The 27,050-nt window shown below is 34.4% G+C and overlaps 2 protein-coding genes across 2 annotated transcripts; one reads left to right on the top strand and one right to left on the bottom strand.

Annotated features, from left to right (window-relative positions):
• Nucleotides 1–304: 304 nt before the first annotated feature.
• On the bottom strand, nt 305–9,269 carry LOC131653877 (nodulin homeobox-like). The gene is made up of 20 exons (XM_058924201.1): nt 9,123–9,269; nt 8,961–9,023; nt 7,036–7,097; nt 6,799–6,924; nt 6,557–6,715; nt 6,184–6,267; nt 5,978–6,106; nt 5,387–5,605; nt 4,711–4,836; nt 4,510–4,605; nt 4,027–4,182; nt 3,474–3,762; nt 3,237–3,362; nt 3,082–3,151; nt 2,633–2,696; nt 2,435–2,509; nt 1,671–2,210; nt 1,559–1,593; nt 1,083–1,216; nt 305–968 (listed from the first exon to the last, which is right to left on the bottom strand). Exons 3-20 carry the CDS (start codon nt 7,075–7,077, stop codon nt 688–690), a joined length of 2,751 nt encoding a protein of 916 aa, XP_058780184.1. The 5' UTR covers nt 7,078–7,097; nt 8,961–9,023; nt 9,123–9,269; the 3' UTR covers nt 305–687.
• Nucleotides 9,270–23,531: 14,262 nt separating this feature from the next.
• On the top strand, nt 23,532–25,538 carry LOC131648241 (exocyst complex component EXO70H1-like). The gene has a single exon (XM_058918015.1). It carries the CDS (start codon nt 23,607–23,609, stop codon nt 25,407–25,409), a length of 1,803 nt encoding a protein of 600 aa, XP_058773998.1. The 5' UTR covers nt 23,532–23,606; the 3' UTR covers nt 25,410–25,538.
• The last annotated feature ends 1,512 nt before the right edge of the window (nt 25,539–27,050 follow it).

Below are 27,050 nucleotides of genomic sequence, written 5' to 3'. Positions count from 1 at the left end.
TGTGACTTAGTTTTAACGTCTTGAGTTAAGCACATGGTGCAAGAAAGGTGCATTTTCGAAATCCAATGGGCAAATTTATTCAGCCCATTCTCACTCCTCATTATGGTATCCTTTAAAAAACAAGAAAAAACAAATTTGAGTCAACTCTGAATTCAAATTTATTTTCTTCTATTTTTGTCAAACTGACTTAAGATTGGTTTTTCATTTGATTTCCATCTTTTGCTCACTCATGATTGATTTTCTTGAAAAAAAATTAATCCTTTTCAAGCAATTCATTTAAACAAGTAACCCTAAGATACAAATGAAATCTTAACATAAAACTATTACTTCTAACATAAAATGGGCTAGATTTGTAAAGGTAATTTACAGTGAATTTACATCCACTATTTCCTTCCAAAAACACCACTATAAGACCCTAGCAAACATTTTTGTAACCGGCTATGCCCCTTCTACTTTCTACAAGTCCCTTCTCTATTCAGCATGATTGTTTCTTTTTGGTAAATTTGTTATTCTCAGCTAATGTCTGTCTATGGAAATATAAGACATAAATACATGGATTTGGAACTTTCTCAGCTAACTTCTATGGAAATAGAAGAAATATAAACACAGGGATTTGGAACTGCATGGAATATTGATAATTACAGCAGGCAGCAAAGGAACAACTGCAGGCGCTGAAGCATCACGAACTCAGTCTGATCGCAACACCATCATTTTGTTCGTAGGCCATATTACTCTCATGACACCAAACTTTGTATGAGCCTCTGCAAATGTTGAGCCAATGGCTTCTGACGTGAAGGGTAGCTGCAACCCTTTATCAACCCTGAGCTCACAAACATCAACAACACAGACTCCGAATCCATCTACGGCGTTACCATCTAAGGCCTTCCCATACCACTCACCCTGCACCTGAAATACCTTTCCTCTGCCAATCTCCTCTCCTTGCTGGCCGACAAGCATAACATAATGACCTGCATAACCACGATCAAATTATGGACATCTACCATTTACAAATTCAGAAAATGAGGTCTAGGTTGATCTAGTTTCACACGACTAAAGATATTTTCTTCCATGTGATGCATTACCTGAACTAATAGGTGAGTCACGGGATCCAAGTACTGCCCCTTTCTGCCTGTCTGAGACTGGATTGTCAACATCAGCTGTTGCTGGTCGAACATCCTTAGCTGTGCGAGCTAGCCTAGCTTTTCGATTATTCAACCTGATATGGCAGAAATGACATTCTATTACAACCATTGCTTAATATTCAGTATCCAAATAACATTTCAGACACCAAAAAATATAATTGTATAATAGTATTCAGAGACCATGCTTCATATATTGACACCTTAATTGATAATAGATCAGCTTCAGATAAGAAATTAAACAAAGACTCAGTAGAGTTTTGGTCAAGAAACTTTATATATAAATTGATTCTAGATATTTCATTATCTGATTCTGTATAGCAAATAGGTCATGTATCAGTTCCTGAACAGAGAAGCATGTAGTGCAATGAGAACAATAACTTAAACAAACTAGTATATGAAAAGCTAATAAGGCATACCAATTTTTAAGCTGCGACGATGTAACCTCAGAGCCCTGAAAAACATGCAAGAAAGTCTCAGCAAAACATGTCAATGAAATTCTACTGAATGGCTGAGTCACATTTAACATACATTCGAACTTAATTTATCAGCCCATGATTGAAGTAAAGCTGCATTTCGCTGCATATCAGGTTCATCCAAGAGTGCCCTCTCTATCGTTAACACCTGTTCTTCATTCATAATAGTTCGCTTTCGTTTTTTCCTCTGTGCGAGCTCAATCTTTTCATCTTCTGGATTTTCAGCTGCAACTTTTTTAAGACGCTCATTTGATTTTGAAAGTTCGCCCTTATCCATATGAACAGCAACACTCTTTCCTTTTGCAGAACTGGCATCTGAACCACTTGTTTCAATTCTATGAGCATCCTTGTCAGTATCTCTTGCTCCTCCTGATGCTGTTTTACCAGATATGCCTTTATTTTCTACATGATTTTGTCGATTTAAGCCATTGCCTTGAATTTTGTCTTCAGCTTTGGAGTTATGTTGTTGCAAGTTTGGATATGAAGAATTCTCCGACATTCCTTCCTTGATCTTACCACCCTTCTTATCAAGATCAGCAGGCTGCTTACCAGTTAAAGTTAAAGGCAATGAGCGTCCCCCAGCACTTTGAGCCTCCTACAGGAAATCAAACTTCTCAGATCACTTTGTTGAAGACAAACTACATGGTAACCATATAATCCAATAATCCAATTTGAAAATTGGATTATTTGTTTATTTAACAGTTTAAGGCATTTTGTAGACCTAAAGCGGGATTATAGTTAATTAAACTTTTGAACATTCAGCTAGACAATGTTTATCATTTAATGTGTTAAGCCGAAAATAAAAATCATTGCAAATACCTGGTACCACTCGTTGATGTTGAGTTTAGAAAACTTATCCCAAGATGATTTGTCAAATTTGCTATCTTGAGTTTTCTGGTAGAATGGTTGGGCACATTTATACATCAATTAAGAAAGGCAATCAATGACCAGAGGAGAAAAAGAGATTGAACAGAAAAAGACAATATTGACAGTTTGAACTTAAGTACGGGGATTTACCTGAGCCAGATTTCTCCCAGATCCATTTGAAGTAAATCGTGATTGCAATTCGCCAAAAAACACCCTACAAAAGTTCACAGGTAGAAGCTGTTTACTTACCGATGAAATTATAAATTATAATGCTGCAACTTCAGGAGTAAAATGATTGGCAGAAAAATGTTCCATGCGCTAACGGGGAGTTGAAGTTTGGGAGGGAGATGACAAAGAACAAAGTCATCATTATCCTTGAAAATACTTATTTAAAATAAAACAATTAAGGAACTCTTCCAAACCTCTTTCAATTTTAATCAAGTGGCATAAGGACTTGACATATTGCTCATGCATGAAGTAATGTATTGAATATATGACTCATGCATGAATAATTATGCAAATAACATTTTAAAATCAGCCATGCTAAAGTAATAGGGCAAAGTGCTAAAACGACATTTCTGAGAAGGACAAGTAGTAACCTTAAAAGTTGTATATCCTCCACATTTAAGAAGTTCGGAATCAGAGATTCTGCATGACTTAACAACGAGCCTACAAAATAAGGTTAATTGTAAGAAAGTATAGATATGTTGCTCATATTTCTGCAAGAATAATTATATAGGAGAACAATCATTACGGAGGTTCCTGCTAGCAGTGGCAGCTCTAGGAGCATCAGAATCAAAAGAAAACTCCGGCAGCAAGTTAGATAGATCCATGTTTAAGCACTCGAGGACTTTGAGCACAAAAAGGTTCCTTTCTTGCTCTGTAGATTGAAATTACCAAAAAAAAAGGTTTATTTATATGAGGAAATACATCTTTCTATACAACAATAATATTTGGCCAAAAATGTATGGAGTGTTGACAAGGAACCAACCTTCACAAACATTGGGAACAAAACAATGAAGATTTGCGAAGAACTTGATAAATAATGATGTTCTATTATGTGCATAAGAAGCTTTAAGCATGCTGTTTGGGGTTAGGTTGAATTCCAAATCTGTGGCTTCCTTTACATCCAGTGAAGTATTATGCAAAACCCATCCAACTGCAGCAAATATATCATATTCAAGATTTGCGTCCTCCTCGGTGTCAGGAAGGTTTGATGAGCACCAACAGGATAAAAAATCTCCATGGGGGAGTGAAATTATTGCTGTCAGAACTTCAGTCTGGAATCACATGCAAAGAAACAGTCAAATTACAACCACAAAATGCACATATGACAAATCGAAGGAGATGCGTATATATTAGACATTGTCTTGGATAGAACATTATGGAAGAATTTGATTCATGTAGCCGACCCCACTTAGTGGGATAAGGCTTGGTTGTTGTAGTTTTACAAACAAAACATAATGATGCTTGCTAGTTGCTACTACCAAGTCAATAATACTAAAACAGGTTAACTCTCTATTGTCTTTAAAGAATAGACTTACAAAACACTGTATCATGTAAGATCGAAAATTTGAATCATCGGAGAAAATGTCAGCTAGACGCATTGCATTGAGCTGTACAAACCCCATTGGTTGACTTCTGTCAGCAGTGAGTTTCCCGGGATTTCTTCCAAAGTCTTTCTTCAACAAGTCAAAAACCTATATCATGAGAACCATATTAAAAAGCAAAAACCTGATAATAAAGAAATCAAAGTGCTAAATGGCACAAACACATACAACAGACAACCATAGAACAATGCTAATTTAAAGATTTTCTGAAGAACTCATACTTTCACTCAGAAATTCCATCCCAGATGACGAGCAACATGCCCATAGATAATAATGAAATGATGAGAGTGGCAGAAAAATTCAATAAGGTAAATTATCCCGCTATAACTTTTGCAAGCCAACTATCAGCTAAATTCCACTAAAACAGTGCAAATTATCTTCAACAGATCAAATTATTGCCATTTGCCAAAAACTAACCTCTAATGCAACAGATTTTGACAATTCTAAACTCTTTGCTGAGCTAGCTACTTCGTCAAGATAAGATATGTTTTCTGCTTCACACAAACTCAGCAACTGAGAAATGAAAGCAGCGAAAGTATTGTTAATGATATGCATAAATTAATAAGTAGATTAAAGATAAAAGTAGGGATTTATAGCAAACTTTTCCATTTGACTTACAATAGAAAGTATTTTAGCTTTAAGCCTAGAAATAGCTGCTGTGATTCTATTTGATGCATGCGGTTGAATGTGTAACTTCAAGATGGATTGGGCAAGCAAAAGAATGCCCCCTTTTTCACACAAGTCCTGTAATTAAATGAAAATCATGTATTAAGCACAACTTTTCCGATCAATAAAAAAATCAATTCATAAGATTAAGCACCATATGTAAAATAGTTTATAAAGAATGAGCACACATTACAAACTGATGTTGTGGGATTGGGTTAGGCTCAACCAACTAAAAAAAAAACCAAAAATCAACTGAAACAAACAAAACCATAATATAAAAGAGCTATCCAATTCCTCCACAGACCTAAATTACATTTCTAAAAGGTAAAGCACCACAATGAGTCAAAAAGGTATAAATTGGTGGTGAGAGAAAAGGTGGTGTAGAAGATAGTAAATGATATAAACATATAATGGCTTCCTTTATTGAGACAACATATATAACTACTCGAATTTTTACTAGAAAAGGTATTTAGTGGGATTTATTTATTGAGCTTTCCAATTTTAATAAACTGTATTGCAACTGAGAGACAAAGGATGCAAATGGGCCTCCAATTTCATACTGCTCTCATCTCCAAAAAAAAGTTTAGATAGACTGCTCAAATTTATGTAGTAAGTTTAGTTTGGAAACCTTATTCTTAAGAAGGCGTTCTTTAAACATTTTTTGCTGACATAATGACTGAAGAAACTGTAAAGAAGCTTCACACTGCTGGCAGAGATGATAAACTCTTCTTTCTGCTGTCAGATTTGATTCCATGGAAATATCCTTATTATAAGCTACAAGTGTAGTCTCAAGAGACCTAACAACCACACGAACTGATACAAAAGCCGCATCTATAAATATGTCAACCTGTCACAGAATTCACGATTATCCATAGCAAAAGTATCATCAGTTTATAAATAAATAATATGACTTCCAGAAAATGTAGTAAGAAATAGAATTTGTCAAGAGAAGTGAGTTTCAGAATGTATCAAAGACACATAACAGAAAATCAATTTAGTTTGTCAAGGATACCGACCATAGAACCTATACATTTACAATGGAAACTAACTGAGATATTGGAATAATGAAAAAGAGATTTGCACATGGTTTTTATGATTTGAAATAGTCACAATAGTATAAAAAAATATCTCTTCTTTAACCAGTTACCACAAATGGGCACAAACAAAATACTGTTTTTGTAACAAGCATCTAAAACAAGAGGTGGAAGTGCTTTTGTACCTTGGGGTGTGCAAGCAATACATGCACAATATCTCTCCACTGTGTTGAAATAAACCCGGTTATTAGATATAAATTGCATGCTACGAGAGTTGAATGCATAATGTGCACATGACTAAGAGCATGGTCTTCCTGCAACATACATGCAAAGCTCAATATGGAATAACAACACAGAAGATCAACATTTAAAAAGCAGAATTGAGAAAGACCTGTCTATAACCAGCAAGAACAGTTAGCATGAAGAAAACCACTTCAATTAGCTGTCCCGCCACTTTTACATCATCTAGAAAAATCTGTAATCATATTCTAAAACAGTAAACAAAAATAGGAACCACGGATTTAATACTCAAATTAGGAAAATGAATATCCATAGGACACTGTCAATTTGGTACACTAAACAGAGTCCAGCGCTGGCCAGCAAAGCATTATTTAGTACACTAAATGCTGTTCAAACTTTTGAATTTTCTTTTGTTAAATATCATTCTTCAACATTCTGATAACATGTCTTTTCCTTGCAATGAAAAGTAATACACAACCACAAGAGTGGCAGAATACAATAAATGTGAATTAAAAAATATGAACCTGCTCAAATTTAGAGTTACGGGAAGATAAATCACACAAGGAATGCAATAGCCGAACACCACATAACAAATATCTGAACAAGCTCTCATCTCTTTTGGATGATATTAGCATCGAAGCAAGGTGCGCTGGAAGCAATCCCGCAAGCTTTTCCAAGTCAAGCTATACACACCACAAGCAGAAATAAGAGTCTTTGACAAAACACAAGATGTAAAATCGCATTATAATACTGAGTGTGAAACAACCTTCAGCAACAATCCTGTCTCAGTACGGTAGTTGATAGTTAAATTTTCGGAATCTTTCAATAAATTGTTAAAATCCTGAGAGGTAACACCATGTAATTGCTTCACTGATGGTGTCAATTTCAACACCTGTTCAAGCAAATAAATATATATATAATTCACGCTTCAGCCATTGAGAAGGGTAAAGGGGGACAAAAGAGCATTGTGAATCCATGTTATATTTAAGTGGTGAACACTTACCTGTACATCATTGCTTGATGCCTCTTCCTCTGCAGTCTTCATTCTTGAAAATCAATCGAAAACTGAGGAAGCATATGTTAGCGCGACAGATATATATAGCACAAGTAATCAGTATGCATGGGCATGACTTCTAGGCATTAAAACATTGCTAATGTAATGTTTCACTTTGGAAGAAAAGTAGACAGTTCACGCCGACCATACAATGAAGAGTAAAAACATACTATGAGATTTTCTGAGTAAAGCTTAAGCGTTAGCTGAATGATACATATAACCAAAATACAATTTAGCAGAAGAATGGAGAAGGGTCATAGGTTTTGGACAGTGTTGTTAAATAGCAGTTCTATATCATGGCAGAATTTGAACAAATCACTCTTGTTCGACAATTCGTTGTTTAATATAAAATATTGTCAAATAGCAGCTATAACGGGACTATAGCCTATATTTTACTTTACAGAGCCAAAGTTAGTAGTCAGAATTGTTAGAAAGTTAGTGGGTGGGGATCAAACCCAGCACCTTATATTTCCTAACCCCCAAGTCCCTCACCCATTACGATCAAGCCACCTTATGACTCCTGGAACCATAGCACTGTTACATAGCGGAGTTTGAACGAACTGCTATTTTCCGCAATCCGCCATTGACAGCCCTGAGAAATCAATAATCATACTTCCTTCCTTATCTTTGCTATTGTATATCTTCAGTACAGATCAAGAGATAAGTATTAGACAATAAAATCTTCCATTTCTTTCCTAGATTCTGATCCGGTTCCATCATAATTCAAATGCTATTATGTTAATGGCCATTAATAGGCCACCCCATGAAGCAATTGGATAAAAGGAATTAGATTCAAATCTTTTTAAATAAACTCAATTAATTTTATTATTTAATGAACTCTTTTTCTAGCAAACATATCCACCACCCATGAATCTATGGATTCTTGTTGGTATGATTCATGATTTGCCCTAGGCATTAAAAAAGGGAGAGCCTCGCTCAATCTATATTTATTTAGCCCCAATAACAACTCTCAAAATTTATGAAATTTAATTGGATCTCATATTCTCATTTTTAAGAAAGCAATTTAAGCCAACAAAATCTCAGTTAATTCCACAACAGTATAAGTGGAACACCAGTAACAATTATAAACCCAAACTAAGTTAGAAAATGTCAATGCCCAGCCCTACTTTTACAGTTTCTCTCTAAATTTTCTTCATTAAAGGGAGAGAGATGGTTTGGGTAATTTTATGACCTCGAATCACACCTCTTTGTCATTTCCCCCCTCATTTCATCTAAATAAGTGGTTCCCAGATAGATCTGGATTTTTTCTTTCGTGATCTATTGTCTGAGTGCAGCTTGTTTTGTTCGTCGCTTTGGCACAACCTTGTTCGATTCTCCGCCTTGTCGCAGTGTTCGTTTCGGTTCAGATTAAAACAGATCAACTTTGATTCATTACAAATCATATTCAATCAATGACTTTCCCGTCAACGCACAGATCCAGAGACATGAGTATTCCGGTCACTTTAAACATTCTGATTTTACCATTTTATGTTATTAATTTGGTGTTCTGAGTTTGTTCGCAAATTCATCCATTCTCCCGACGTCAAATTGAAGTTGTTATCGATCAATTCAACCAATTGAATGAATATAATTTTGTTTTAGTAAAAATATTTATAAAACCAGTCCATAAAACAGCACATTTTATTGCATTTAAGCCAATTCCCCTAATTAATGCAAGCCTAGTTAGACTCAAATTAACGTTTCATGAAAATGATCAGTAGCAAATTAACCATAAAGCAGTGGGAACAAGCAACGATATTATGAAATGATTAAATGATAATAATGCATAACAAAAAAAAAAAACATTTATGAAACAACAGAATCGTAACTAACGTGATGAAAAATTGCAGAGAACGAAATTGAAGAAAACGAACCTGGAAGAGCAACAAAGCAAGTAGAACGATGAACCTTTGCCTGGGTAATAATGCAAGCCACAACTACAAGAGAAAAAAAATCAGCAAAAACAGTTAAATAAAAAATAAAAAATAAAATTAGTCGTTGAAGAAGAGAAAGAAAGTTGAAAAGAGAGAGAGAACCTGGAAGTAGAATTGCAGAAGAATGTGTTCGAGTGACGGAAGAGTGTGAGTGACGAGTATATATATATATAATGAATTTAATTGAAAGGAAAGTAGAAAAGTGAAAGATTACAATGAACTGAAGCTGGTTTTATGCAAACGGACACCAGATTAATTGTGTTTTTGTTTTTTCATTAAAAAAACTTCTAAATGAATCTACTGAGAAATTAAATAATTGATTTTATTAACAAGTTTTTTACTTTATTCTTCTTAAAATAATGAACGAATTTGACCAATTTATACTAAATTAGGAAATATATAAATAAAAAAGAGAAAATTGAGTTTTTAAAAAGTTGTCAATTATAATTATTTTTTTTTAAAAACTGAGGATTTTTTATGATTTTCTCTTATTTATAATATAATTATTAATATTCGATTCGTTTTTATCAATTTGGGGCTGATTTGAGACATAGATTTTCCCTATGAGATTATTGATCTTTTATTGAAATCAGTCATTATTTATTTTTTTTATAATTTTTTTTTTTTAAAGTCAGGTGACCTCTCATAGACAACTATGGTAATTCATGTGACCATTTATTTTCTTAACATAAATCAATATTATATTTTATGATTAATTTCTACCTAAAAAAGATTTTAAAATATCAAAAATCTTTTTTATTTTCTTCTACTCAAATTCTCAAAACTCGTATAATTCAAAGAACTATGTCACTTCCAACTCATGCTTTCATTCAAACCCATAAAATTACATCATCATCATTATTCAACATCTTGAAATAATTAATGACTCAAATTTTTTAAAATTTAAGATTTTCAAAATTCAAAAATAAATTCATAATTTCTATATTTTCATAATCGAAATTTTAGGAAAATCTCATATTTTCCTAATTCTAGATTTTAAAAATCTAATTTTCTAAAAATTTATTTCCTCTTCGTCTTTTTTTCTTCCCTAATCAAAATCGATTTTTCATTGACACATTAGAGCTCTACCGTAATCAAATACATAAATTATTGTTAGGAGTGTTCATGGATGCGGTCGACTAATCGACTCAAATCAAACTAACTTATAAATTATTCGAACATCGCTTATTTACGGATATATTCAATTCAACCCGTATAGTTTTGAATTAGATATCGGTTTAAGTTTCTCAACCGATAGGCTCAACCTGTTGATGTGACATTAATGATTTCTTATTTTTTTTACTATTATTTTAAATTAAAATATAGAATTAAAATATTACTACAAATTACAATTTTGTCAAAAAAAATTATTCACCACCAATACTACTACTACTAGTCCAATAAATTTAAGATTAAGTGTTGTCTCTCATTTATTTTATAGAAATGATCAACTTAAAGGAGTTTTCGACTATTATTAAGTGTTATGACATATGGATAAATTTTATTAGACATTATATGATATGTTTCATTTATTTATTTTTTATTTTTTTTAGAATCAAATATATTTTGATTAACCAAAACAATTAAGTACATAAGCGATCCAATATATCTAGGCCAGAGAACAAAGCAATGAAAATAATCAAGACTTAACTAAGCTACATCATCAATATACCAATATGAGCTCTAATCTTAGATTGATGCCGAGATAAATACACAAGAAGGGAGGCTGAATTGTATTCTTGATAACTTATACTCTTTAAAAATAGCTTCTGAATCTTGTGAGTGCACTTGCCCAATATATGCTTTACATGATGTCAAAACTTAGGAAATTATTAGCTTTTATGTTCATTGAACAGTATCTTTGAGTCATTATGTGCGCCTAACCATTAGAGATCTTAGAATGCATCCAAAACATGTTTGAGAAAGATATCATGCATTAAAAATGGATTACATTGCATCAAAAATCAGTTTCAGGCTTGAAAAATCATTTTTCACTCTAAAAGAAAGTTTATAGGTCGATACATACAAGGTACAAGTCGAAACATGTACAGCTGCATTGAAGCCTGAAGTTTCTGGAAACAGTGTTGACACATGCAGCATTTTAGGTCGACGCATACTAAAGAAATTTCTTTCATGTGTCGACGCATACGATTTTCAAGTTGACACATGTTCTGCAATTTTTAAAACCTAAAGTTTATGTAATTTTGTGTCGACTCATAACCTGCTACAGGTCGACGCATGTGTCAATACAGGTCGACGCATGACTTACATGTGTCAACACATACTGTTGTTTTTCAGAAAATTTGCACTTTTTCACATTTTTGGATCTCCCTTTTGCATCCAACTTGCACTGCTATAAATACATCATACATGCATCTTTCCAATTTGATGAAACTATAAACATATACTAAGATTGCTCATCATCTTCAAACTCTATGCATATACGCAAACAAAGTATACATAATCATTCATTGTTTGGGTGCCGTCTAGACTTGGTTGATAACGTTTAATTTAGGTTGGTTGTAAAGTAAGATTGGATTGAGAATCATAGGGGGTTCCATCAGAAAAACTGTGAGGGTTTTTACTCTAAGATCAAAGTGAGGATTTGGTGGTTTTCGACAATATTTACGCAATTGGATTCGATCGAGTGAAGATATTTCAAGAATGGGTGGTTCTTGCAAAAGAGCAGCGTAGGACGGGGAATCAATTGGTAATCTTGGGACAACAACTCGCAATTTGGATTCGATCGAGTGAAAGATTTGAAGAACGATGTTTCTTGCAAAGGAGTGGCGCAAGACGGTGAATCAGTTGGTGTTTGTTGGGTGACTTGATCAAACTCAGATCAAGGGAAGATAAGTGCAATGATCAACATCAAACATAGGGTTTGTAGGGTTGGATTGCTTGACATCTCTTGTAAATAATTTTTTGCATAGTAAGATTGATATCTCAATTCCAAATTAGAGTTGAGGGCAGGTATAACTGTAGCAAGGACGATCGGTGAGCTGCCTAAACAAGTCCTCATATCCTCTCTCTCTATCTATCTCTTTATTTCTCTTGCATTTAAATTTCCATTATCAAATTGTTAAACATATTGATTGAGCGATTGATTTGTAGTAAATTTTTGGAATTTGTTTTGATAATTGTTGGGTTATTGATATTCTTGCAATCACTTTAATTGTAAGAGGATTTGAGTATCAACAAACTTGAAAGAAATTTCTGAAAAATCAATCCCACACCAAGTGTTCGATAATTTGACACTGTATTGTTTTGTATTTAAATTGATTGGAAATTGATTAGCTTGTGGATACTTGAACACTTAATTTGAGAATTCAATTGTTAACATTGATGGTCTCATTGTCATACCATCTACTGTAGCGCATATCCGAGTTCCAATAACTTGTTCAGTTTAGACGATTTTTGATCTAAATGTGAAACTTCTGCTGGCCAAAGTTTATACTCTTTTCAAAAATCTTTAAAATTGTAATTTTGAATTAGGGGATCTATTCACCCCCCTCTATATAAGGTATCATCGTCTAACAAATCTGACCAAGTTTAGATTCTAAACTAGAGGATGCAACAGCGAAATATTTAAAGTACAGAAGCAGTAAGTAAATTACTCACAATAATTATCCTGGTTCCTCCCAAAATGAGAGTAGTCCGGTCCCTTTGCCACGCAAGATCTTTTTCACTCAACCAGAACCTGATTACAATTTGCTTAGACACACCCATCCAAGACTTCCTACTCAATCTCACCAGAAAGAGACTTCTTGCCCAAACACACTGTTTAGGACTTCTCTGTTCAATCTACCTAAAAGAGACTTCCTTGCTCAAGCACACATGCAAGATACTTCCTTGCCTAAACTGCCTATTCAGGACTTATGTGCTCAAACACTAAGCTGGGGACTTTTTACAACTTCTAAACAAAATGTTTAGAATTACAACAAGATGTATGCAATATATAATCAGAAGTACAAATAATATGGCACACACAAAGACCTTAGTTTTTTAGATTTCTAAGATATACACATGTAAGAACCTTCTTAAGAATATGTGCAGACACAACAACTATGTACAAAAACTAAAAGCGTAGAACAATTCTTGTTCTTGTTGTGTCTTCTTGTTATATTATCTTGTTACTTCCTTTTTGAATCTTCATCTCCTTATATAGAGAGAACAAAAGAGACGTTGAAAGTTGCTTGCATAAGTGTCATTGCTGATGAAGCAGTTTCCAAGAAAGAGACGTTGGAGTTGGTATGATGAAGATCTTCATCTTCTGAATAATCTCTTTACCCTTTGTGTCTTTCTCAAGTAAGGTTATCCATAGGCATGAAATGGTAGAATGAAGATATCATATCATTCAGTCTCGAGCCTTGTGATAAAACCTCTAGTTGACTTTCTTTATGATTCCAACATTCTAATAAGATGACAATGCTTTTGCACAGAGTACGGCTAGTGACCGTTTGCACTTGTATTCCAACAAGGTGCTTGAAGCTCAGTTTGAATATCAGATGTTGAGTCTTTTTTGGCGTTGAGGTTTTATTTGAAATCTAGATTATGATCATTTGGAATCTAAATTTCATGTTTCTTTTATACAAGCTAACTTATTGGGTTAGAACTAAGTTAATAACTAGCTTTAATGAACATGCACACTTAATCAAACATTAGTATACCCTTTTGTTTTTTTAAATACTTTTGTTATCATCAAAACCCAAGGAATATGAGCATGAATAGATTGTGTTACAACATAAGTTTCATTCGCACTCGGCATATCAAAGTATAACTTTTGGCCATATATAATTATTATTTACAGTATTGCCAAAACAAATACTGTTCTTATATTTCAAACCTTCATAGACTGTTTTCTTAAATGCAATCTTGAGCAATTGATGTTAGAAATTTGGTATGATAATCCTGGATATCTTCGAAGAATCGTGTTCGTTCACTTTTCGAACAAAGTATTTCGACCCTATTCTTGTCTGGGTTCACGAAATCTTTGCGGGGATAATTCTCGAAGAGCAATCTGTTTTCTGACAATAAAGAACATATCAGAATGTAGAGAGGAAGTATGATTTCGTATATCAAAATCAAGGCCAAATGACTCCTTATATAGGAGACCAATAACAGAAAACGAACAGACACACCTTTTCGGAAAAAAATGGTCATGTCTGTTGGGAAAGGGTACAACTATTCAAACGAATTTTTCCAATGGGGCGCTGCCCCTTGGACCCCGGCAGGGCGCCGCCCCGCACCCCACCAGGGGCTACGCCTCTTGGAACCCCGTTTCTATTATTCGTATTCAATTATACGTTTGGCTCGACGAGCGTGCACTCTGCACTACCCTAACTCGTTTCAAACTTAACGCATAATTGCATTGGCCTATAGTAAATCACATTACTTCCAAAATACATTGATGATACTAAAATCACCAACAATTGAGCCCTCTAACCTTTACCTTTGCAGCATTGGATGAACCAATTCATTCCAGTTTGCCATTCTCCTGTAGAGTATGGCTTGATTTGTATCCAATCTAGTACATATTTCCATATTTGCTTCATAGTTGGACAGTCAAAGAATATGTGTTGAAGACTTTCCTGTTAGGACATAAGTAGCAACAATCATTGTCAACCAGGCTTAATCTATACATTCTTTCTTTTGTTGCAAGCCTATCTTGACACCCAAGCCAAAGGGTAAAGTTGGCTCTCGGTCTTGCCATGTTATCATAAAAGACTTTCCTCCAATGTGCAACCTGTAGCACTCCTTCGAGGTCATGGTAGATTTCTTTGAGTTTAAGTTTTTTGTTGGTCTATATTTGCTGCCATTTTTGTAAGTGAAGAACCCCCTCCCTTTGTCTTAGGATAGCTTTCATGATCCAATACCAGCTTCCTAATATCGGTATTGTCATTATATCATAACTCTTAATGTAATAGGCATGTATCTACTTGATCTAAAGGCTATCCGCCTTTCCACTCAAGTTCCACGATAGCTTGATTAAGTTAGCTTGATTTCATTCACTTAATCAGATCAGGTTAACACCACCTTGATTCTTTAGAGAACAGACTTGTGTCTAAGCCATAAGGGACTTCCTAGTGATTTGTTCTCCTCCTGTCCATATAAATGTTCTACAAATAACTTCAATTTTATGGATTACCTTTTTTGGTAAAGGTAAGCATTGCATCCATTAATTAGTCATTGCATAAATAACACTCTTGATTAATTGTATTCTACCTGTAAAGATCGGTAACCTAGCATTCTAGTGTCTGATTCTTACAACAATATTGTTAATCAAGATCATACACTATTGCACATAGAGTTTTTTTTGCTAGTTAGAGGAATCCCTATGTGTCCAAATGGCAATGGGCCTTCAGCAAAGGAGGTGATATCATTGATCTCGTCCTTGGTGTTATATTTAACTCCATCATAGAAGATTTTACATTTATCAGGATTCACTCTGAGGCACATGTTGCATCTTGAATTTTCCTCCAAAGGCACGAAAAGGTAGGCTGTAATACGGTGAACTGACTTTATTTGAAATGTTGCGGATAGCAAGAGTCGCCACCGACTTTTATTTTATCCAATTTGGAAAGGCTAAAAGAACAGGAAAGCCCTTTTGAAAAGATTTTGAGTTCGGGGGGTAAGTTATACAAAGGGAAGGTGTAAAGCACCCTTTGCATCCATGGGCTCTTAATTGCTTAGCTCACTTTGTTTATTTGAATTGTTTGAAAAGTAATGTATGAATAGTAAAAACTTTGAAGAAAGAACTTTAGCTTGTAAATAAGCGTAGTCTTTTGAAAGTATTTGAAAATTAGTGGGAAAAAGAGTTTGAATTTGAATTTGAATTTGAAATAGAGCAAGCAATTAATAGCAACTGCCCTAAGTTAAAAATCGTTCTTTTAGCTTTTCAGGCGAAAGGGTCTATCCATACCATGAGAGGGCAGGAAGTCTTTCAATTGGATGTGAAGGGTCGTCGAGAGTAATCGTTCGCCACGAGACTGTCCCATGCCATAAAAAAGGCAGGTAGTCTAAGGGAAAGATATAATAGTCATTTTATTTTTCAGGCATCATGCGAGGATACCTTAGCAATTGGGACAATTATTTTCATAAGGCAACCTCGAGGGAGTTTCAATAACTTTGAAGGCAACATTGCTTTAGATATCCTCGGAATCGAGGGACTTGACTATTTAGTACACTTAGAGGCAACAGAATCTTTAAGGCAACAAGCAACAAGAGGAATTACCCTAAAGGTGTGTGGGTGCAACAATCACGTGATTAATATTCAGATAATCTTATCTTATAATTAGTGATCTATGTTAATTCAAGGCTTGCACTCCCTAGGATTACTAACCACAACAATTAATATTACGGAAATTAAAGGCAGAAAATAAGTTCCTACGCTATTACAATAAACACCTGCGGGGATGGGGGAAATTAAAACAGAAAATAAGAAATATAAATAATTAATATAATTATTTTGATTCCCGTCCTGATCTTCCTCGAACCTTGATTGACTCTGATCATATGAGAATTAACAGAAAATAATGGGGGTGAGTGTAGGAGAAATTCATTAACAGATGAAGTAAACCCTATTTTGGGCAAAAGGGAAAAATTAGAATTAAAACAATATTTAAATAAGAAAAGAATTAATTAAAAAAAACTTAGCTTTCGATTGTTGGCGCGTAATCGGAGGATACCGGAGCAACCCTGAAAAGTCAGACAAAGAAGCGAAAAAAGGGTTAGTGCATCGACTGATCTAAATTCTAATTGATTAGAAACCTTGAAAGTTTACAAACCCTAACCCTAAACCTAAAAGGATTACTTAAGAAAACTTATTGTGACCCCAGAAGGTTCATAAGGCTAAAAATGCGCTAATGGATAACACCTACCTGGTTTATAAATGCATCAAGGTTAACAAACCTAAAAATTATTAATTGATAAAAAGCACATGCAAAAATAATAATTTTTATAGTTTAAAACAATTATAAAATTATGGAAAAATCGGATTTACGATTAAAAGTAAATAATTATAATATTAATAAAAAAACTAATTTACTAGAAATAAATAAAAATATAAATAATAGTAATCATAATAGGAAAGAATTAAAAAGAAAAGAAATTAATAAGATAAAAATATTTATGTAATTAAATTTAAAAATAATTAAAGAAACTTAGCTGGGATTCAGTGCTGCTGGCTTTTGAGGAGTGTATCGTGGACCTGCATCCTGGTCTTTTGGATCTGGAGATATACCCATCAAACGGTGCAACGCTGAGGGTGTATTGCTAGCGCATACGGACCAGCTGCATGGAATGAAGGTGCAGCTCCTCACGACCTCAACAATGGCAAGTGAGGGTTTTGACGTTCATAGCTTTGTTTAATCGTCCAGACCTTCTCTAAATAACTGAAGGAACACATTAGTTCATTCAAATCACGTTAAAACGTAACAATCCATGTCGTACGAAAATCAAGAATGTGAATAAAGTTGTTCATCATGATACATGCGTTCCATACCTGATCAACCTTTAAAGATTACCTGGACTCACCTTAGGATGCCTCATAAGTTGAATAGGGTGCTTGTTTGCTTCTGACTCGCCCTGAAACTAAGAATGCAAACTTTCCCTAAACCTTTTATTTTTTGGAGAGTTTTTGCATCGATAGAACCCTAGTTTCTTTTCCAATTTTCTGTCCCCTATTCTGAACAAACTCAGGTATATATATGGAACATATTAGGTTTAGCAAAAGTGGCTCAAATCTTTGATTGGAAAAAGATGGAGATTTGATTTTTTTAATCATGCAAAACATGCTATATTTGAATCTAATCTTGCTCAATCAAGTCTCCACGAATTTAACTCCTATTATAGCCCATTGAATGATTTAAATTGATTGGAAAACAAATCCCTTGATTTAAAATCTATTTATTCTATATTTTATTTGATTTATTTAACATTTAAATGAATAAAAATTCATATAAATATAAATAAAAATCATAAAATTAAAATAATAGACTTAAGGGTCTTGAATTAGCCCATGAATGAGTTTATAGTCCAAAATCTAGGCCCAATAATTCAAAAACATAAATTTATGCAACTAGGGTTTCATATCCTTCTTGATTTTTAGCCAGCTTGTGAACTTCATATCTCATTCGATTTTTGTCATATGACCATGTTATAGGACTTTTTGGAAAGCCCAAGATGTCCTCTACAAGCCACTTTGAAATAAATTTTTTGTTTGAAGATTTTATCTTGATGATATTGCTCCTGACAAAAAACAGCTTTCTGCGATCTTCTAAAAGGACCTGTAATGTTTTGGCCTATATCTCTTATGCGGAAGCGTTTCTTGACCTTGGGCCCAACATCAAAGTTGTAGAGAATCAAATTTCCTTGAGAATGAGCTTCGGTGGAGGAATTTCTGAGAAAGTATGAGAAAGATATGGCTGGTCAAATTTCCATTGACTTTCACCTAAAAACCCTAATTTAGCAACTTAGGTTTTTGATGATTTTGGAGATTTTCTTGATGAATCATGATCAACCCTTGATCAAATGACGAATCTAACATTAAAATGTTGATGTTGACCAAAAATCAGGAGTTTTGACTGTACTTTGACCACAGTTGACTGTTAGGTCAAACTAGTCGATTGTTGACCATTTGAGCTGTTGACTGAGCAATCTGAGGAATTAGAGCTTGAAACTTGTCATGAGGATACTATGAGACATATGAGAGGTCATGGGATCCATTTTAGGTCTTAGAACTTGATTTTACTTTGAGAAATACAAAACCCTAGTTTAGAGGCTGTTGTTTGAGAGAGAGACTGCATGCTTTCTTCTTGTGTATCTTTGAGCATTTGACAGTCAGGAGTGAAAATATATGAAAATATTATGGGAAAATTTTGGGGTATGACATAGGAAAAAGAAGAGTCGCCATCAAAGTCCTTGTTCACAATACTCCAAACATATTTAAATAATGTTTCTCCATAGCCATCCACCCCTGGAGCTTTGATATCACCAATGTCTTTTAAAGCTTTCATGATTTCAATTTTTGTCAATGGCTCTATCAGAGAGTTATTCTCCTTAAGAGTAAGTTATCTGCCCTATTTCATAGCCACTATGTCAACACCGCTTATATTGCTTGTTGCAGCCCCCATCAAGTTTCCATAGAACTCCAATATTTCTGTTTATATATCCTCATGTGTTGTTACTATAGTACCATCAGTTTTGTAGAGAGCCTGGATCTTGGCTTGTTTGTGCTTAGCTTTCAAAGATGCATGGAAATAAGAATTATTTCCACCCCCTGTCTGAGTCGCTCAATATTCACTTTCTTCTTAAGAACATGTTCCTCAAGTGCATTCCATCAGTACATTCCTTTACATTCTCAATTTTTTGAACAACCATTCTATCATTTAGTAACTCTATTTGAGCCCCCCTAATTCAACATTCACTTTCTCAATTTGTCCTTTTATTCCAGAAATAGGTTTACTTTTGTCACATATAATAGGTTTTAACCTCTATAACTTTTACCATAATATGTACATAGCCCCTCCTTAAATATCTTCCACTTTGTAGAAATTGTTGCTAAGAAACCCTCCATTTTTGTTACTATGTTGAGGAATTTAAAGTTTCATCTCTTGATAAGGTGTTATTCAACTTCTTTTGGCCAAAGTAGAGCGTGATCGGATACTCCAGGTTCCATGATGTGCAGAGTAGAGTTGAGTGATCCACAGAAACGTCATTATGATATGTTGTCCACCACTCTTTGAATTGTTTAGTGCAAAAGGAAGAAGCTTCTAACGCGAAAGCATTCAGATTAATGACTTTTTGAGCATGAAATTCTAAACACGCTTTGTAGTCTCTCTCTGTCAGTGTGGTATTAGCCAAGCATATTTCATCTTCATTGGTAAAAATTGATCTGGGTAAGAATTGGCTAAAATCAAATTGTCTAGCCACTAAACTTGGCTGATAACTAACCAGCCCCTGACCAACTTCCCCATCAAAATTCTAGTCGATAGGCTAGTACATAACACCCCAATTTACCCCGTCGAATAACAATGAAATCAGAGTACAATACTATTGATAGTAAATATAGGCTGTCACATTGTCATCATAAACATCAATAATCAAACGCAATTAAAACAGATACATAACACCACTAACTCGGATGAATTAAACATAACAAAAATTAGTCTTCAAAACTACTTTCAATTAAGCAGCGGAATCCAACATAGTTTAGCTTAGAAATGTCATGGCATCTTAACCCAATATGATTAGTATCAAATTGTAACAAAAATACTTCAACAAACAATTTAAAATTCAACAGAAAAATAAACAGCAAAACAATTAGCGTTAATCCCCCCGAGTGTTACGTATCAGAGCGACGACAACAACTCAACTATCAAAGGTATTTAGCCTTCATTCCTGATTACCTGCACGTTACCAACATAGGGGTAACATTCAAACAGAAGGGGTGAGATATTTTACAATATAAAGCAATGCATGATAAATAATATAGGAGATATAGATCATACATAATTCATCACTTCAAAAAACATTAGCATCGTTCATTCAACCGACAGTACATTATCATTCGTTAACAACCAATTCATCATCATGAAAATACAATGCAACCAACACTATGAAAATGCATGTGGTAACAACAGGGCATAAGCCCTCTTCGCAAATTGCCAATTATTAGAGGCATCAACAAGGCATAAGCCTCCTTCGCAATTTTGCCAATCTAGGCCAACGAGTTTGCCAATCCAGGCCATCGTAAAGATGCAATGTATGTGACTTGATAATGCGACGTCATAAAATGAAACAACAACCACAACACATCAATGAGGAATAACCTCCTTCTCAATCGCCAATAATTAGTGGCGGAAACTGCAACATCATCATCATCATAATAATAATCAGCAATCTATACTCACATTATTTTGGTAACAACGTCACACAACAACGTTCATACTTCGCATCGTCACAAAATACCGAAAAATACAATTTCAAAAATAATTTTCAAAAGCTTCTCAAATTATTATTTTTCGGTAGGGTTTAGGGTTTAGGGTTTAGGGTTTAGAAGTTAAAAAAAATCATTTCGACTCAGTGGAACCCGGTTCCCATAAGTCTTTGTTTATGGGAACCCGGTTCCCTTATTAGGGGAACCGGTTCCCCCTGTTCAAAATTGAGTTTTTGTGCTTCTGTTACACTGGGAACTCGGTTCCCCTATTTGGGAACCCGATTCCCCCTGTAGTAGAACCAAAAATCTGTTATTTTTCCTACTACGAACTTTTACCCCTCAAAACCCCAAAAACCCATATTTCCCATACCAGAAAATCATTATAAGGCACAATTTTTCAAGTCTAACACCAGCATCATATAATTGTTCATATTCAAACATCAATCTCATCAATTGCATAGAAATTACACACCATTCACACCATCATAAACACATCAGAATTCAATTTCTCATACAAGCATGGGTACCAAATTATGAAGCCTAATCTCTACCATTCCCATTATCATAAAAACTCTTATAGAGTAAGAACCCCACCCTTACCTTGAATTGAAGTTTGCTCTAAGCTTCCAATGGGATTGTCCTAGCTCTCTGCACTTCTCTCTTTCTACGTTCTTATCAAAATTTTCAAAATTCTAACCTTTTCCCCAATTCCTCTTATTTTATTCTTTTCACTAATGTTCACTTTTACTAATGGGCTTAACCTCACACTCCCACTAGTACTACTACTAACACCATAATAAGGCCCAAATCTCAGTGAAACATATAAATATATATATTCATTCCAACATATCATGGATATCACATCACTTAACACATCTATGAATATTAATCATAAGTCATTAATTCATAATACATACATAAGTAATCACATGTTATCCATATATTAACATCAAATTTAAACTATTCCACATCAACTAGCATTTAGCAATCAATCACATAATTCACGGTTATCATATCACATAATTTTAAATTTATTTTAATTTTAATCATGTTTGATTTAATTTTATAAATTTTAAAATTATATATTTATTTAGTATATTAATGCCAAGGGAGGTTTGTCGAAAAAAATTATTGCAACTTGCTAGGGAGTTAACCCCAAGTCAATGAATAACGCTTACAATTTATCATGGGATTAACTCCTAGCTAAATACTGACACAATACAACACCATATTAAGGCATACGCCTGCGTGACAGCAGAGTGACTGCATTTTGCAAGAGAAAACCCCATACAAAATATTAAGGTGACCAACCCCTCGCAAACTATTTGTAATGACCAATTTAATTAGAGAATTTTTTTTCCTCGAACGAACGAGGGATTAAACCCCCGACTATTCAAAAATTTTCCTGGACCGATGACAATCATTACATTTTTTAATAAATATAAAATAATTAAAATAATTTATAATAAAACGGAAGAAATACTATATAGTAGTAACTTCCATATTCTCACCCTCTATTCCATATTTTTAAATATTTTATATTTAATTAATATTTATGTTGAGAAGACAATGAAATTACGTCGTAAAGAATGACAATGTTAGTGTAAAATTGAGGGGAAAATTAAGGAGACAATAAAATAAAAAATATGATAAATTTGATGGTTCAAATTGTTAAAAGAAATTCATAAAAAAGTTGCTTAATTGAAAAACTGGAGGACTCAAATGCACATTGAAAAAAAAAACTATATTAAACCTTATTGAATAAGCAAAACAAAATTAGACTGCACTAGCAGTCGCAAGCAACTAAATGGAGAGACTGGTTCATTTTTACCAAATCAAAACCAAACCGCGTGTAATTAATTTTATTCCACCGTCTCTTTCTAAAAATACTCTTTCATAGTACATACTTAGAAACCATCAAATATACTGTAAGTGTAATGTAGACGAGAAGAAAAAGTCGGAAGCTGGATTTCATTTTCTGTACTAAATTTTGGTACAATGATTAAAATTCCCCTAGCTATATAAATTTACTCTTTATGACTACTACTAAATGTGTACATGGAATAATGATGCATGACCTATGTTAATTGCCATCGAATTTTCCAGATCCAAAATAATCTATGTAGGAAATGTGTACATGGAATAATGAGGCATGACCTAGCTTAGATAACTCAATTTTGCTATGAAGATTCATAATTGTTGGTTTAGAGTAACACAAATATTAAATAAAAAATAATAATTAAGAGTTTCTCGTAAAACACAATTATAGTCTTAACTTAATGCATGCTTCTTTTTCCCAAATTTAACCATGCAAACACTTTTTTAGATTGTATTATTTTTTCTTCTACGATGATAGGGAAATCAGCACACTTAATTTAAAACTAAAATCCATAATGCATTTCAAATTTTCAATCACTCGGTTGTTCTAAATTAAGAAAATTATGTTGGCAATATCTGAACCTACTACCGCGTCTGTTGTCTTTATTCCCCACAAGCTGACAAAATTAAGTTCACACCTCAATCAATTTCAAGTGTTTCCACTTCTATAAATACCCCTAACCCTCAAACTCCAAACTAGAATCACTTTTTACAAAAATCAACTTAAAACTTCAACATACACATTAACTACAAACAAACAAACCCTTCAAATGCCAAAACCTAGAAGCTTCTTTTTCTTCAAACCCCCACCACCCAAATCACCACCACCACAATTACCACCTTCCTCACCTCAGAACCAAACCTTCTCCGACGCAATAGTTGACGAAAACATTGAAACCGCTCACTCTCTCATAACCAAATGGAACTCCATTTCCACATCTTCTAACTATTCTCTTTTCACAAACTCTCCTCAAGAAGCCAAACAGTATCTTAACGCAGTTAAGAGATTACAATACGCTATGATGTACCTCATCGCACGTGATTCCACCTCTCAGAAACTCATCAAAGCACAGTCCTTAATGAAACTCGCCATGAAGAAACTCGAAACAGAATTTTACAGAATACTATCACATAACAGAAACCGTTACGGCTCGAAATCACTCTCAGTTGAATCCACCGTTGATCGTCAGAGAAGTTTTAACAGCTTTAAATTCTCCGACATCGACGATGAATTCTCTGACGAGGACTCATCATCACTAACAACTGTTGAATCGAATTTGAAAGCTATTGCAGAATGTATGATCTTCACCGGTTACAGCAAAGAGTGCGCAAATGTTTACGTAATTGTGAGAAAATCGATTATGGATGAAGCTTTATACAATCTCGGAGTTGAGAAGGTGAGTTTCTCTCAGGTTCAGAAAATGGATTGGGAATTTCTTGAATGGAAGATCAAGTGTTGGATAAACGCCGTTAAAGTTGCCGTTAACACTCTCTTTCCCGGCGAGAGAATACTCTGCAATTACATTTTCGATATGCCGGAGACTGCGGAGAGGAATATTGCATATTCATGTTTCACTGAGATTTGTAAAGAAGGCGCTATAATGTTGTTCGGATTCCCGGAGAACGTTGCGAAGTGTAAGAACTCGCCGGAGAAAATGTTCAGAATTCTTGATTTGTATGAAGCAATCTCTGATAATGTTCTGCAAATTGAATCGTTATTTGCATCGGATTCAACCTCGCCGATTAGTGCTCAGGTGATCACTTCAGAGTTGAGGCTCGGTGAATCCGTTAGAACAATGCTAACTGATTTTGAATCGGCGATTCAGAAGGAAACTTCAAAGATTCCGGTACCAGGCGGAGGGATTCATCCTCTCACGCGTTACGTTATGAACTACATTTCACTTCTCAACGATTACAGCGACGCGCTCTCCGATATCTTCTCCGATTGGCCACAAACTCCGTTACCGGAATCGTACTACAAAAGTCCATCTCACGACGAGGATAATCCGCCGTCGGAGATTTCAAAGCGTCTCTCATGGTTGATCCTCTCGGTTCTCTGCAAACTCGACGGAAAATCGGAACTATACAAAGACATTGCACTTTCTTATCTCTTTCTCGCTAATAACATGCAATACGTCGTCGTTAAAGTCCGAAACTCGAATCTAGGGTTTATTCTCGGCGAGGATTGGTTAACCAAGCATGAGATGAAGGTGAAGGAGTATGTTTCCAAATACGAGCGCATGGCGTGGAGTAAAGTCCTATCGTCGATTCCGGAAAATCCAACGGCGGAAAATGCGTCAGTTATTTTCCAGAATTTTAATTTGGCGTTTGAGGAAGCGTGTAGAACACAGTGTTTGTGGGTCGTACCCGACCCGAGAATGCGAGATGAAATAAAAGAGTCGTTGGATTTGAAGGTTGTTGATAAGTATAGGGAGTTTTACATGAAATATCGGGTCGGGTTGGATTTGGTGGTTAGATATTCGCCCGAAGATTTGAAGCACTATCTATCGGAGATTTTGTGTGGTAGCGTTTTGTCGCATTCTCGTGACCACTTCAAGTTCAAAGTTTGGTGAAGTTGGAAGAGCTGCAGGCAATGTATGGGCCCACCTTGTGATTAAGACAAGAAAATGAGCCTAGTATCCAACGACAACAATGACATAGTGTTAATATGCTGCTACTATTGTGCATGGTTAGAACTTAGATGTAGACACATAGTTCTTAACAAAAAAACAATTTTGTAATATGAAAATACTCTAGTCCTAAGTATAGTAGTAGAAATATTCTTCTTTTTTTTTTTTTAAATATAAAATAGTGAAATTCTTTTACACTAATTACTTAATGAAAAATCTTCAATTTTTCTCAAATTTGTAATTTATTTATGTTATTGCTTTTAACATTTCGGGTTTCATTTTATGGTTTCAACATTTTTTATCACATGTTACACCAAAATGTGTATAAATGCGATGTGAATTGATTCTTTTTAGAGAATATTTAAAAAAAAAAAAAAATCAAACTCAAACCTCTAAAATTATATCAAACGCGTGCACGCCCACAAAGCACACCAACACATAGTAGATTTTAATAAATGATTTTATCTTGACATATTTGTACATAATGCAAAAAGATTAGAATTTCTTTTATAATTAATCATTTTAATCACATATTTGATTACGTGTATTTGAGTGAATTGATGGTATAAAATTGATTTGATTAAAAAGAAGTTTATATTTGAATTTATTTATATAAAAGTTAATTTAACAAATAATTTAATGCAAAAATCATAATTAAATTAAAAAATTATAAATTATTCTTTTAAGTAACATCAATTCAAAAGACAAAATCAATTCTCCATTATAAGCATCAAATACATCAAAAATCAATTTGTACATAATGGATTATCTAGTTGACCCCTCCCTTAGCATCTCGCATCATTTGGATTTCATGTTTGTGGGTTGCGCACATCCGAAAAAAATTGCAATGGTTAGATTACCAGGATGATTCCTCCCTTAAGCATCTCGTCCCATTTGGGCCTCATGCACAGGGTTGTGTACATCCCGAGATATTTCCGTGGTTGGCTTGCCCGACCATTCAGAGGAATTGAGTTAGAACAAGTTATAACTGTAAATAGACCACAACCCATTTTCGAGTTTGAGCACGATGATGACCACACTTAGCGAGATAACCGAGCATTTATGGACATTTATCATATGAAGTCAGTGTATCTGAACATGTTTCATCAATGCCATAATGATCAAATAAGTGGCTATCAAAGCCATTTATGATGATTAAATGCATTTATATCTCCTTTCTCTTATCAGGCTTAGGGGAATCAATATAAAAGAAATGTACGTCAACCAAAATAGAAGACTCAACTCTCACATAAACCTTACCTATTACGACTCTTACCGACCAACATGAGTAGAGTTACCAACTAGTGTTCTTGCATGAACATTTGACGCCCACTGTAGGGCTCTAGTAAAACGTGTATGGGCAATACAAAAACATTTCAAACTATTTTTCTCGTCCTTCCCCAATGACGAAAGCAAACCCCAATGATCAAGGATCACACGCAGCCATGAAGGAATTACTAATCGTCGTGGAAGACATGCGTCATCAGAACGATCTATTGTAGAGCAACGTGCACGCCCTGCAGCAAAATCAACATCAAACTCCACCAAAAGCGAAGAATTGAAGGATTCGATCGACCCACAACC

Source organism: Vicia villosa, linkage group LG2, assembly GCF_029867415.1.
Source record: "Vicia villosa cultivar HV-30 ecotype Madison, WI linkage group LG2, Vvil1.0, whole genome shotgun sequence".
Lineage (NCBI taxonomy): Eukaryota > Viridiplantae > Streptophyta > Magnoliopsida > Fabales > Fabaceae > Vicia > Vicia villosa.
This window is presented reverse-complemented; position numbering and strand designations above follow the sequence as displayed.

Excerpts from the sequence above, each read along its gene's own strand:
- LOC131648241 (XM_058918015.1), top strand. The coding sequence starts at position 23,607 with ATGCCAAAACCTAGAAGCTTCTTTTTCTTCAAACCCCCACCACCCAAA.
- LOC131653877 (XM_058924201.1), bottom strand. The coding sequence starts at position 7,077 with ATGAAGACTGCAGAGGAAGAGGCATCAAGCAATGATGTACAG. Across the intron at positions 6,268-6,556 it reads GTAACTCTAAATTTGAGCAG|ATTTTTCTAGATGATGTAAA; the intron begins GTTCATATTTTT and ends ATATGATTACAG. Across the intron at positions 3,763-4,026 it reads CTTACATGATACAGTGTTTT|ACTGAAGTTCTGACAGCAAT; the intron begins GTAAGTCTATTC and ends ATGTGATTCCAG.